Source organism: Lithobates pipiens, unplaced genomic scaffold (assembly GCF_037356315.1).
Source record: "Lithobates pipiens isolate NorthernLeopardFrog02 unplaced genomic scaffold, aLitPip1_a1.2 Scaffold_24, whole genome shotgun sequence".
Lineage (NCBI taxonomy): Eukaryota > Metazoa > Chordata > Amphibia > Anura > Ranidae > Lithobates > Lithobates pipiens.
Window position 1 is genome coordinate 5,424,182 of NW_027507786.1, and position 14,938 is coordinate 5,439,119.

At 46.3% G+C, this 14,938-nt stretch overlaps 1 protein-coding gene across 1 annotated transcript in view; it reads left to right on the top strand.

Annotated features, from left to right (window-relative positions):
- LOC143929632 (uncharacterized) overlaps positions 1 to 7,606 on the top strand; it is a 59,756-nt gene extending 52,150 nt beyond the window's left edge. Inside the window, exon 7 of the mRNA XM_077453543.1 lies at positions 2,440 to 7,606. Within this exon, the coding sequence (XP_077309669.1) occupies positions 2,440 to 2,498 (59 nt within the window). The 3' untranslated portion in view covers positions 2,499 to 7,606. The remainder of the gene's footprint in view (positions 1 to 2,439) is intronic.
- The last annotated feature ends 7,332 nt before the right edge of the window (positions 7,607 to 14,938 follow it).

The window sequence follows — 14,938 nt, forward strand, 5'->3', positions numbered from 1 at the left end:
CACCTGACACTCTTTGAACTGCAAAGATAGCTCTCGGGAAAAGCTCACCTGAGTCACAAGACTGCCAAATTCCAGCTAGCCTTCTTTCAAACTGCCCTAATTCACAGTTTGAGATAAACCCTCAGGAAAGCTTTCCCGAGCAGAACATTCATAGACGTTTTGCAAGGCTGCCACTTCCGCAAGCCTTCTTTCAAACTGCCCTAATTCACAGCTTGAGATTAACCCTCAGAGGTCCTACACAGCCAACCTCGAGTAACCCCGTCTATAAATGCCTGCAGAATTCCACCCCACCACTAAAGGTAGAATCTAGGGGTGAGGATGGACACACGCCTGCAGCTGCACTTTCAGTCTGCTAAATTTGCAATCCTTCAGAATGACAGACACTGAACAGATAATAGTCAGCAGAAAACCATTAGCAGGTTCGTTAAAACGGCTTCAGGCGAGAAATAAGTTACCTGCCTCTTTGAACAATCAAAAGGAGCCAACAAGACCAAATCAACCAGCCAAACCAGAGAGGTCGTACAAATGGTAAGGATAAATATGCTTACCGTACTGTTAGGGCTGCGCGCTTAACCCCCTTCTCTGATCTGGCCAGCCGTTCAGTCCTGGAATGCGGTCTCCCTTCGATTGTGGCCTGAAGCCCCCACACATGGGCGCCAGTTGTGATGGATAAGAACTATAAATTAGTTCTTGGTTATCTGCTGCTATTTCTAATTAAAAAGTATAAATGTGCATGCACATTAGAAGTAAACACTCTCTGAGATATGTTCAGCTCAGGCTACTTCTAAATACTGATTTATTCGTGGGCGGTGTTAATATTTTATACAGAAAGATACGTCATTACTATGTCAGTCTAATTGGTACATCTTATTGGTTACAATACAAGAGAAATGAAGAAACTTGATGCTTGAAGTTTGGTTGAAGCTGGTTCTGTTATCTCGAATGCATTCTTTTAATGCGGGGGATGTAGGGTATAGACGCCATCTTGGCTCCGCAGAACAGGGTCAATCTGTATGCTACATAATAAGTAAGGAGCATGGGAACATGTATACACATAAGCAAATAGACATTTTCTGATTATCATTATGTACATTGGATTCCTTAACACTTTTAGCTGATCTCTTTGCATTGCAGCTCTGCATTAGTCAGTGGTAAATGTGGTATACACTATATACAATCACCCGACACTAGTTAGTTTCCACAATCCATGACTTAACTTCACAGTTCACACAAATACGTTTTAAATTCAAACTGTAGCACTGACGTAAGTCATTATTTTTCCCACAGTAGAGTGACAATCCCTCCACCTCCGGTCTAACCAAGCACTCTCACCTTATGGCATGGACCCCTGTGCAAACAGGTGGTCATGCAAGCGGGTATCAAAAGGGTTAACACGGACCATAAACTTCTCTCACGTCTCCTTAGATCTCAGCAAGGACGCCAGGTCATGGGTAGAAAGAAAAGATCTAAGTGCTCACCACTTAAGTATAAGATTTTATTTTTGTGTTCAAACACAAACTACTCACATAAAGATGATAAAAACACAGCATGTAAAGCCGACAATCGTGTTAGTTCCGTAGGGAAGCAGCGGGTGATGTCATGCGTAGCTCCTCCCCCATATGCGTTACGTTCAATCAGAACTTCAACTTCACCGGACTCCTCCACCCTTCCCTTCGTTAGCAGACGAAGGCACTTGGGGAATGGGGGAGGAGTCCAGTGACCTCGATGTCCGTGACGTCACCGGATCTCCGACGGAACTCTCTGAAGATCTGGAAACCGCCGGAGAGGTGAGTACCGATCAAAAGAATTTTAATCGATCAAACAGATTAATTGATTAATCGAGGAATTAATCTTTCATTTCCACAGCCCTAAGGTGAGAGGGATTAGTTAGCCTGGAGGTGGAGGGATTGTCACGCTACTGTGGAAAAAAAATGACTTGCGTCAGTGCTACAGTTTGAATTTAAAACATATTTGTGTGAACTGTGAAGTTAAGTCATGGATTGTGGAAACTAACTAGTGTCGGGTGATTGTATATAGTGTATACCACATTTACCACTGACTAATGCTGAGTTGCAATGCAAGGAGATTTAGCTAAAAGTAGTTGGATCTGTATGTGCAATATAATTATTTGAAATTAGTCGATTAATCGATTAACCAATTTTTTTTAATCGAACATGGAAATTTTAATCAGTAACAGCCCTAATATATATAATAATGTATGTGTGTATAGATAGATAGAGATATATATATAGATATATAGATATATAGATATAGATATATATTTGTTTGTTTGTTTCCCCCTCCCTATTGGTTGAACTAGATGGCCTTTTGTCTTTTTTCAACCATACTATGTAACATTTTTAAAGCGCCAAAACAAACTTTAGTAAAACTCACCCCAGATATTCACCGTCTGTTTTTTGTTTTTTTTTTATATTGCAGCTGAACCAGTTGGGGAACCGATTCCACTGAAGCATCAAGAGCTCCAAATTGACCAGTAGATGGAGCTTCCAATGCACTCCCACCATCCACCTCCTTGAATTGCGTGAGCAGAATAAAGTCCTACAAACCCCAACCATAAATGAAGAAGTGTTGAAGATGATCTGTAAAGCACTACACTAGTTATGTAGTAAAAGCCGGAAATGGGGGACACCAGGGAAACATTCAAATTCAAAGTGACCACCAAAAGTCCAAACATAGGAGAATGGAAATAGACAAGATCAGCAACTCAAGCCCCTTCCAACCTGTGCCAACCCTTGCTGGGATTAATGGCTTCCTCTATGGTCCAGAGGAGAAATGTAACAGTTCCCGGATTCTTACTGGCTGCCCTAAAAACCCAGTTTTGGGGCAAATCATCCAGATTTAGTATCAGTCCAGGTTGGCATAATCTGTCCTACTCAGTCTTAATTCTACGTATTTTGTTTTTAATGATTAAATACCTATTCATAACAGATCTCTCAACAACTTTTACAAGACTACATAAATACATTTCTGACAAATGAAACAGCATTTGCCAACAGTATCATTTTTCGAAAAAAAAAAAGCTCCACCTTTTTAGTATTAAAAAGCCATCCTTGTGGTCCGATCCAGTGACTTTGCCTAGGATGATGTCACCAGTCTGCTGCAGGCAGGAGGAGGCATTTCCTCAGTCCCCTCTCCCCCAGTGATCAGGATGCAACATTGTAACTTTGTAACAACAAGTTAGGAGGTTAGAGGCAGCAGCAGGGGCTGATCCGTGTCAGACATTTTTGAACATAGTCAAGAACTGATGGAAAAAAAATAGTCAAACGGTATCCTTTACGCCATCCACTCTAAAGTGCTAAACAACCAGTGATAATATAAAATTAACAAATAAACCCCAAAAAATATGGAAAGCGAAGAACTGGGCAAGCACCATAATTTACTTGATTGTGCCATCTCTGAGCCAGCATCCAAGTCTGGAAAGTAGACACATCGCCACCCAGCTAAATCGCCAACCTCATCTGCAGATATTGACCAAATTGTCCTCTCCATTCCTCCCACAACCTCCTGCTCTCTAGCTCCCTTGTTACCTCCTCCCTTGCTCACCTCCAGGATTTTTTTAGAGCTTCTCCCATCCTCTGGAACTCCCTACCTAAGTATGTCCGGTCAGCCCCTACCCTGTCCGCATTTAGGTGATCCTTGAAAACAAATTTATTCTGGGAGGCCTATCCACTCCATCAGATCATAACCCGCAGCCATTACCTTTTGTACCACATCCCCCTCCGTTTAGATTGTAAGCTCCATGAGCAGGGCCCTCCTATTCCTTCTGTATTGAACTGTATTGTAATGGTACATTGTAAAGCGCTGTGTAAACTGGTGGCACTATATAAATCCTCTATAATAATAGATGGCATTGGTGACCATGCCTTAGTAAAGATGGTGCCATCTTTCTGGATAGAAAAGCAGATAGTCACTCTCGGGAGGGAGGAGCATGATAATCTCTGTGGCAAACTGTCACATGACTTATCTTGCATTCATTTAAAATGAAATATATCTGATGCCTGGGCAAATTTAAAGAAAAAGTTTAATCTTTTACCCGCTTCAGCCCTGGAAGATTTTACCCCCTTCCTGACCAGAGCACTTTTTACAATACGGCACTGCGTCGTTTTAACTGACAATTGCGCAGTCGTGCCACGTGGCACCCAAACAACATTTGCATCCTTTTTTTCCCCCACAAACTGAGCTTTCTTTTGGTGGTATTTGATCACCTCTGTGGTTTTTATTTTTTGCACTATAAACAAAAGAACAACGGAAATTTTTACTTTTTGCACTAATAAATATCCCAAAAATGTTTTGAAAAAAAAATATATTTTTTGAAAAAAATAAAAAAATAAATAAAAAAAAAATGTTTTCCTCAGTTTAGGCCGATACGTATTCTACATATTTTTGGTAAAAAAAAACGCAATAAGCGTATATCGATTGGTTTGCGCAAAAGTTATAGCGTCTACAAAATAGGGGATAGAATTATGGCATTTTTATTATTTATTTTTTTACTAGTAATGGCGGCGATCTGCAATTTTTATCGGGACTGGGACTTTACGGCGGACACATCAGCCGCTTTTTGACACATTTTTGGGACCATTGACAATTTTACAGCGATCAGGGCTATAAAAATGCACTGAGTACTGTAAAAATGTCGCTGGCAGTAAAGGGGTTAACACTAGGGGGCGATCAAGGGGTTAATTGTGTTCCCTGACTGTGTGTTCTAACTGAAGGGGGGGATGGGACTTACTAGGCGAAATGACAGATCGCTGTTCATACTTTGTATGAACATTTGATTAGTAATTTCTCCCATGAAAGAACAGGGAGCTGTGTGTTTACATCGGGTCATCGCACCCGCCGAGCACTCACATTGACCCCGGGGGGGCGAGCAACAGGCGCACATGCCTCTGGTGGCGCTTCTGCCCCTAGTGGCCAAAGGGTGAAGCGAAATAACATAACGTTTAAAGCTGTAAGTAAAGTCATTTTTTTACTTTTACTTACAGGTAAGCCTATAATGAGGCTTACCTGTAGGTAAAAAGAATATCTCCTAAACCTATACGGTTTGGGAGATATTCCCCTCCCAATGAGCCGCTGACTTTAGCGGCGCATGCGCTCCGGGGATTCTCGGCTGAAAGTCCAGCAGACGCCAGAAAGAACTCTCCCGTGTGCATGCGCAGGAGTGACGACATCCCGGCTCAGGTCACTCACAGCGCCGAAGTCGTGATACCCGGAAGACACGCCAAGGCAAAATGTCAGTTCCCTCGACGTGGACCGGTTGAGATACCGGCGCCTCGTTCTAAGGTGAGGATTTCTTAATGAGCTAGTATGCGCTGCATACTCTCTCCTCCTAATCCCCCTATTCCCTGGGGCAGCATAAAATAGGCATGGGTTTGCAGGGCTCCACCCACACAGCCGAATCATTCTTTCACAGGAATCTGTAAATTAAGAAACTACAAGTCCCGTCTGGCACTGCTGCAGACAGTTCTCAATAGACTGCGAGGGTGCTGATGAGCGCTCTCGCAGTCCATTGACATCTCGCTAACTTTCATACTGAAAGCCCATACAGAGGTAAGGGCAGGAGGCCAGAGGGGGAGTGTGCAGGAGCCTGACATTGCACCCTCCATCCACTGATCACAGGTACAATGCTCTGCAAGCTCCTGTGAAACAAAAATACATGCACTTTTTTTCCCTTCAAAAATATGTGCATTCATTTATTTTTATTTTTTTTCCAGAAATGTGAACTTGGCCTTTAAGAAGAATGTAAAAAGCTTTCCTTTTCAAATTTTTTACAGGCTCTTCCTATCGCCCTTGGGGGGAAAAAAAATCCTAAATTTAGATAGTTAAATAGCCTTAGCTGGATTTTACACATTAAACTGAATAAGTCGGAGCAGTGACTCCTTCCTCTGTACAAACTGTTTTGTATAATGTCCTATTAGAGAGAGAGAGAGAGAGTCTGAAGCCAAGCAGCCCCTGCCTTTAGTGCTACTTTAACCAATTGCCGACCGGCCCATGCACATTTATCTCTTCAAAGTGGTTAGTTGCCGCAAAAGGGCGTACCCGTACGTCTTCCCTCTTAATAGAAAAGAAGGGTTGGGACTTTAAATGAGGTGATACCTCCATCCCGGTTATGTAGGAAAAAAGGAGAACAGTCTTCCCTCTTAAGAGCCATAGCAGGCGCGTGTCCACTGCATGGCCGGGGACCTAGTAAACATGGCCGGCAGGGCGCGATCGTCGCCGGCCACCCGTGATCATGGACACGAGAGGGTGTGTAAACACCCAAATCCCTGTTCTGACAGAGAGAAGAGACACATCTGCTGTTTGTAGTAATTATGAACAGCGATATGTCTCCTCCCCCAGTTGGTCCCACCCCCCCCCCCCACACAGTAAGAAAAACAGAAGAGGGAATGCATTTAACCCCTTGATCGCCCCCTAGTGTTAACCCCTTCCCTACCAGTGACATTTACACAGTAATCAGTGCTTTTTTTATAGCTCTGATCGCTGTGTAAATTTCAATGGTCCCAAAAATGGGTCAAAAGTGTTTGATTGCAATGTCGCAGTCCCACTAAAAATCGCAGATCACCACCATTACTAGTAAAAAAAAAAAAAAACTGTCCGCCCCCTTCAGGTAAAAATCCGCCCCTCACCTACATGAACATGCCTCATCAGCGTGTTCATCAGCACAGTCTGACTGAAAACTGTCTTCAGTCGGACTATTGTGCACAGGCGCTGTCTCGCCGACACAACAGTTGATGGCAAATTCAGCTGTTGTGCCGTTACGTATGGCGCATGCGCCATTCGGCCCGGGCACTATTCGATAGCAGGCACTTCTCAACAGACAGAACCCGCAGCCTGGTTGCAGAAAGGCCGCGGCCCCCGGGGGTTGACGACTCCTGCACTATAGGATTCTAACAGACCTGGGACACTCCAAAGAGAACAGTAATGAGGCGCACATAGTGTCCCCCTCACCCTCCTGTCAAGCTCTGTTCAAAGCCACATTCTTGTCTGAATATTGTGTCCAGTTTTCAGGTGGGCTGTAACCCGGACACATGATTCAAACCCGGACTGCCTGGATCAAACAGGTGGATAGATGGATCCCAGGACAGGTAAGTATCCTTTTATTAAAAGTCAGTATTTGTAGCTGCTGACCTTTCTACTTTTCTTTTTCCCCAGAGTGTGGAACTGTTCAGCCTCTTCCTTTACCCCCCCCCCGACATAATGTGCATTTAACCCTTGCTGTGAAGGCGGGGGGGTAGATTTTGTCTAATTCCCAGAGTTGGGCTCCAGTGAACTATTTTGTAAAAAATACATTGTGGCCAGCTGTTCCTGGGACCTTCCCCATGGCTGCCTACTTCAATATACAGAATGTGTGCAATGTGCTTCCCTGTTACAGATAGATGACATCTGTTCAGTAATGCTGCTACATATTACTTCTGTCTTTGTATTATTTTTATGTATTTTGTATGAATCCATTTCAACATATGTCCTCCTCCATCAACCATCAGTGTTCCAGTTTGTCACATAATTAACTTTTATGAATGTTGCAATTTTTTTAATTTTTCAGAAAAAGTTTTGTAACAAATGCAAAATAAAAATTCCACTCCTCAAATCTGTCTCTTTATCTTTGCTAGATATGGGAGATAATTCTCCCCACTTCCTTTGTTCTCAGTCTTTGGATAAAGGTATGGCCAGGGCCGTCTTTAATATAGATTGGACCCTGGGCAAAATTTTTCTTGGGCCCCCCCCAATGCAATTTCCCTCTCCACCTACTCTGAGACATACAATAAATAGCAGCTAGACTTAAAATCAGTTTTCTGTATCAGATCAGGCAGCAATTGCGATTGGTTGCCAGCAGTTACAGCATATCATTGCTGCTTACTGACTAGTTGCTAGAGGATACAGCACACATTACGGCTCACTGATCAGTTGCTAGAGGTTACAGCACATCAGCTCCTCACAGCAGGGGAGCATGATATACATATGAATGCCACCTTTATTTACATATCAATGCCGCCAGTCGCAGCTCTTTACTTAGTTTTGTCGCCGCTATTTACATAAAAATGCTGGTTATTTATATGTAATTACAGGGTCTGCAGGTGAGTCACCTGTACACAACAATAGGACAGAGCTGGGCAGCATTAGTACCAGCAATTCACACTGAGATATTGGGACACAGCACAGGAATAAAACTTCAAGGGACAAGGGAATTTAAACCTGGATAGTTGGCAAGTATGAGGCAGCTGTTTTGGGCCCCACAACAATGACAGGGCCCAGGGCAGCTGCCCCTTTTGCCCTGCCTTAAAGACGGCCCTGGGTATGGCCAATAGGGATATGGTTCTAATGCCGCGTACACACGATCGGACTATCCGGCGGACTTAGTCTGGTGGACAAACCGCCGGACTTTGCAGCGGAGGTCCGCCGGACTTTCCGAACGAGCCGACCTGCCCACACATGATCGGACTATGGCGGAAGTTCGCCGTATTTTTGAAATGAACGGACTTGCCCACACACGGAGAAAAGTCCGTTCATTTTGAACGCGGCTCCAGGTAGCCAGAACAAGCAAAGGAAGTCAATGTCGCCACCTCCATCGGCGACATTGACACCTCGCTAGCCCCGTCACCTGGTATGGACTTAAAGAGGAAACCTTACACCGAAAAAACAGCATGGGGGTCCCCCCAAAGTCCATATCAGGCCCTTATCCGAGTGCGCAGCCCGGCCAGTCAGGAAGGGGCTGGGGACTAGCAAGCGCCCCCCCTCCTCAGCTGTACTAGGCTACGTGACCTCAAGATGGGGGGTGCTTTGGGGAAGGGGGGTCCTGCAGCCCCCCCAACCCCAAAGCACCTTGTCCCCATGTTGATGAGGACAAGGGCCTCTTCCCGATAACCCTGGCCATTGGTTGTCGGGGTCTGCGGGTGTGGGGCTTATCGGAATCCGGGAGCCCCCTTTAATAAGGGGGCCCCAGATACCGCCCCCCACCCTATGTGAATGAGTATTGAGGTACCATTTACCCCTACCCATTCACCTGGTGAAAAAAAGCGTAAAGCAAAAAACACAACACATGTTTTTAAAATAATTGATTGCACAGCTCCGGTGATCTTCCATTTGGGGGGGTCTTCTCACTGGACTTCTCCGCTATCTTCTGCTAGCTCTTTTACTAGCAGAGGAGCCAGGCTTTCTTCTTCTTCGCCGCCGCCCGGGGGTCTTCTTCCGACTTCGGGGGTCTTGTCCCCCTCTTCGGTTCTTCTTGCCAGGCCTCCGCTTTCTTCTTCCAGCTCTTTTACTAGCGGTGGCCGGTCTCCTGTCGCCACCGCCTCTTCTTCCGACTTTAGGGGTCTTGTCCCCCTCTTTGGTTCTTCTTGCTGGGCCTCCACTTTCTTCCTATAGCTCTTTTACAAGCGGTGGCCCGGTCTTCTGTCCCCACCACCTTCTCTTCTTATTCCTTGAGATGTTGACTCGACGCTCTCTCTGGCCGCAATGACAGGGACGCGTTGTGCGGCGACTTATATAGGGACAATGGGCAGGGTCACCGGATGATGTCACATGGTGACCCCACCCCCTTATAATGTCACAGTCCCAGCATCCTCCGGGACTGTGACATCATAAAGGGGCTCCCGGATTCCGAAAAGCCCCCCGCCTGCAGACCCCGACAACCAGCGGCCAGGGTTGTCGGGAAGAGGCCATTGTCCTCATCAACATGGGGACAAGGTGCTTTGGGGGGGGGCGCGCGGGCTGGTATGGCTCAGGAGGGGGGGGCGCTCGCTCGTCCCCACCCCCTTTCCTGACCGGCCAGGCTGCATGCTCAGATAAGGGTCTGATATGGACTTTGGGGGGGACCCCCACGCCGTTTTTTCGGCGTAGGGCTTCCCCTTTAAGTCCATACCAGGTGATGGGGCCAGCGACGTGTCAATCTCACCCATGGATGCGGCAACACTGACGTCCTTCGCTAGTCCCGTCTGCCTGGAGCCACATTCAAAATGAACGGACTTTCCTCCGTGTATGGGCAAGTCCGTTCATTTCAAAAGTCCGGCGGACTCCCGCCATAGTACGGCGGTTTGTCTGCCAGAAAAGTCCGGTCGTGTGTGGGCAAGTCCGGTGGACCTCAGCTGCTAAGTCCGGCGGGTGTTCCGCCAGACTAGGATCACCGTACTAAGTCCGCCGGATAGTTCAATTGTGTGTACAGTTAGGTGCACATGACAGGCCAGAACAAGGCCTGGTTGGACGGTTTGGGTATCAGCTTCCCCGGAGCCAATCAGTGGGTGTGCCGGGTCCCGCTGAGGAGTCTGGGGAAGGGTACTTAAGATGTTGAAGTCACATGTTCAGGGTTCGTTTGTGAGGCCTTAGCAGACTGTTCCTGAGTCTGGACTGGGGTAGCCCTGCGAGGGGTCCCATTCATGGGAGCGTCCATCGCTCCGCAACATGCTTCGGTTGATTATCCCCAATAGACCCGCCTGGTTCCCGAGTCTCGGAACCGGCTGGTCCGAGGCGCAGTAACTGAGGGAGGATTCAAGGAGTCCGGGTGTGCTCTCGGCTTGGAGGGGCACCACCGCTCCTGTAAGCGATCGGGGGAGGACTCCTCGGAGGAGGGCCAACAAGCTGGAATCCTGAGAAGTTCCTGGTCTCTGAGTTGGGAAGGGCATTGGTGAATTCACACTTTTTCCAGTACTGTCAAGGAGACAGAGAACGTTCCAGGTACTGAGGAAAAAGGTTCCTGTTCACTTCCAGTTACAACTTGTTCAAGGTCAGAGATTTCTCGAGTTCTGAATCAAAGTGCTGACTGCCATAATCTCTGGGTAGAGATCTGTTCAGCCTTGAAGTGCCCAGCTGCGAGTGGCTACTCTCTGGGTGGTATTAGAGACTTTATTATATCTACAGTTCAAGGTTCCTGAGTTCTCCACCCTTGCCCTCTGTTCCCATACGAGACTGTGTTTGTTTGGATGTTACCCCTGCAAATAAAAACCTTTCAAAAGAACTTTATTGGTGTCAGCGTCCAAAGTTGTTGGGTATCAACCCTGGGAACCCCTAGACGTGGAAGAACAAGCCAAGCGGAGGTAACCGGTAAGCCCAAAAGTTAAGGCCGCCCTGCCAAGGGTTATGGCTGCTACATTTACAATGCGCAATTGCTCAATTTTAATTGTTAGTACAATATTCTAATAAAATAAAATTGCTAGATGGTTTCTCACTATGTGAGGTGTTTGCTTCCTATTCCTAATGTGACGGATGTCTGGATGAACCATGATATCTGTGGATCCAGAAAAGATCCAGATTACCAGACTGGTAATCTGCATCATATTAGGTTTGTGGCTAGATATAGGTTTATTATTATTATTATTTTTTTATTTGATTAACAGTGTGATTTTTATTTATTTATTTGTGCATGATTAATTGTCCTGTTTTATTTATTCACACCTCATTAATTACGAGTTTTTCTTCATTGACACATAATTAACTGTGGGATTTTAATTTAATTTATTTATTGCATTTTTTTTATGAATTAGCGTAGCACTTTCTGTCTGCTGTAAGATGCTCGTGTGAACAAGGTTTTAGTGCTTGGGTACACATGCAGTGCTATTTTAACCACTTGCCTACCGGGCACTTCCTACACCCCCTTCCTGCCCAGGGCCTCTTTGAATGACGATTGTGCGGTCATGTAACACTGTGCCCATATGACATTTTTTTATTTTTTTTAGACAGATAGATTTTCTCGTTTGGTGGTATTTAAAGAGGAACTGCAGTCTGCTCACATCATTTGTAATAAAAACATCTTTGCCATTCTGAAGCTTCCCTCCAACGACTTTGCATATTATTTTATATATACTGTGATTCTGTACTTGCCAAATATGCTGCAGAAAGCTCCCTCCACTGAGTCTGACTGCAGCCATTTTAACTGTGGGCAGCTGAAGCTGCTGCCTGTTCACTTCCTGGATTTACACAAACACACAGAGGCACACCTCCAGCTCTGCAGCTTTCATTGGCCCTCTTATGACTCATCCCCCCTCCCTTCCTGGCTCAGGAGAGTGAGAGAGAGAGAGCTGTGCATGATGTCATAAGCCTAGGCTAATGACCAGACAAGAAACAGGTTCCCCGCAGTGTATTGCCAAGTTGGGTACAGTGATGAGGATGGAGGGGATGATTATGAGGTCACTGACTTGACTTGGCTGCCTGATAGAGCAGAAGAGGAAAGTGAGGGGGAGGCACAACCCCAACAAGGTAGGATGTCCTCCAGAGGCAGCCATGGCTCAGTTGTGTGGGCATTCTTTAGCACATGTGCAGCCAATCAAACTGTTGCAATTTGCAATCTCTGCTGCAAGCAGATCAAGTGTGGCAAAAACACCAGCCATTTGGGTACCACATGCTTGAAAAGGCATTTAACCTTCCACCACTCAGCCCATTGGCAAGAGTACCTGAAAGCCACACAAAGGGGACACACATCTCCTCCTCACTCCTTACCTTTGATCTCTACCCCCTCTATATCTCATGATGATGACCTCAGCAGCCTCCAGTGACAGGGATGATGGTATAGCAAAGGGTGTCACAGGTCCTTGCAAGACATCTGCCAGCAGCACACCACCAGCTGTAGAGTATAGCAGGCAAATTTCTCTGCCCCAGCTGCTGCATAAAAAAATAAAAAATACACTCACTGCCACCCACATGCCCAGCATTTAAATTCGAGCTTGACCAAATTGCTGGCCTTACAACTCCTGCCTTTCCATCTAGTGGATTCTGCCCCTTCTGTGAATTAGCAGAATGTACTGTACCACAATGGCAGGTTCACAGTCACTATTTCTTTGCACGTAAGGCCATTCCAGCTCTGTAACATCATGTGGAAGGCAATGTTTTGGCATGGCTGGGCAAGGCAGTCAGCAGCAAGGTCCACATTACTGCTGACACATGGTCCAGCAAGCATGGTCAGGGACAATCTATTTTGTTCACAGCACACTGGGTAACTCAGAAGGATGCAGGACATGGCTCAGTGCTGGAGCTTGTTTTTCCACCACATCTCCATACAGCTGGTGGTGGTAATGCGAGATTTGTCCATGCTCTCCTCTCCTTAATTGTCCTATAACCCACCAGTACCCCCTAAGCGTTCAAGGGGCTACTCAATGAGTCGGGCTAAAAGATGCCATGCAGTGCTTCAGGTGGTCTGTCTAGGGAACAGGAGCCACAACAGAGCAGAGGTTATTTCAGAGGTTATTTCTGCAGGCCCAGAGATGGTTCATGCCATGACAGCTTGAGCCAAGGCCAGTTCTTGCTTTCATCAAGAATACCTCTAGAAGGTTACGATGGGAAGGCCCTACTAACACCCAAAGACCAATTTTTCCACACCTGTTACTTCTATCCAAAGTATGCAAAAGAGACATCAGACTTTATTTTTTATTTTTTTTTATTAATCTTGACCTGAGTGTACTATAATTCGGCTTCTTCACATAATGTTTGCTCACTGTGGTGCAAAAATGTGTTATTTCCATCCAAAGTCTGCCATAGAGACACCAAAATTTATCCCAAAAAATCTTATCTTGTTCTGAGTGCACTAAAATGTAGCCTCATCATACAAACTGGATCCCCAAGCCGTTGTTTACTACATGAAGAAAGCTTGTGGGGAAAATCTATTTAAATGTCTTTTTTTTTTCTTTACAAATGTAAGTTTTGCTGCAGCAGGTTCTATACACAGTACAGATGTGCCACTTTACAGGCAGACTAAAGGGACCCCCCAGGCACTATATTTAACCACTTGCTTACTGGGCACTTAAACCCCCCTCAGTCCCAGACCAATTTTCAGCTTTCAGCGCTGATGCACTTTGAATGACAATTACGCGGTCATACAACACTGTACCCAAATGAAATTTTTATAATTTTTTTCCCACAAATAGAGCTTTCTTTTGGTGGTATTTAGTTACAGCTCGGAGTTTTATTTTTTGCTAAACAAACAAAAAAAGATGCAAAAAATAAATAAATAAAAAAATCATGTTTTAATAGTTTGTTATAAAATTTTGCAAACGGGTCATTTTTCTCCTTCATTGAAGTGCGCTGATTAGGCGGCACTGATAGGCTGCACTGGTGGGCACTGATGGACTGCATTGGTGGGCACTGATGGACTGCATTGGTGGGCACTGATAGGCTGCATTGGTGGGCACTGATAGGCTGCACTGGTGGGCACTGATAGGCATAGTTAAGGCGGCACTAATAGGCACAGATAAGGCGGCACCGATGGGCACAAATAAGGCGGCACTGATGGGCAAAGATGGGCACAGATAAGATGGCACGGATGGGTGGCACGGATGGGTGGCACGTATGGGCACTGATAGGTACCACTGATAGATGGGACTGATGGGCACTGATAGGTGGCACTGATAGGTGGCTCTGATAGGTGGCACTGCTGGGCACTGATGGGCGGCACTGCTGGGCACTGGTAGATGACACTGATGGGCACAGATATGTGGCACTGGGGTGCAGCACCTTTGAGGCAGATTGTGGGTACTGCTGGGTGGCACTGTGGGTGGCACTGCTGGGTGGCACTGTGGGCACTGCTGGGTGGCACTATGGGCACTGCTGGGTGGCACTGACGGGGCACTTTTAATAAATGTGGCACTGCAGGGGGCAGGTGGGCACTGGCAGGGGGCAGGTGGGCACTAACAGGGCTGGCCGTGATCGGGACTGATGTCCCGATCACGGCCGCCGGTGATCGGCTTTTTTTTTTTCTCCTCGTGCTGTCAGCGCGAGGAGGAATAATAGCCGATTACCGGCTCCGTTATATCACATGATCAGCTGTCATTGGCTGACAGCTGATCACATGATAAGGGGTCGGGATCGACCCCTTGCACGGATCGGTGATCAGGCGAGTCTCATGGACTCGCCGATCACAGAGAGCGCCGCGCACGCCCCTCAGGGGGCGCGCAGGCCGCTCGTACACGGGACTACGTCTATTGACGTTGTCCCGGAAAAG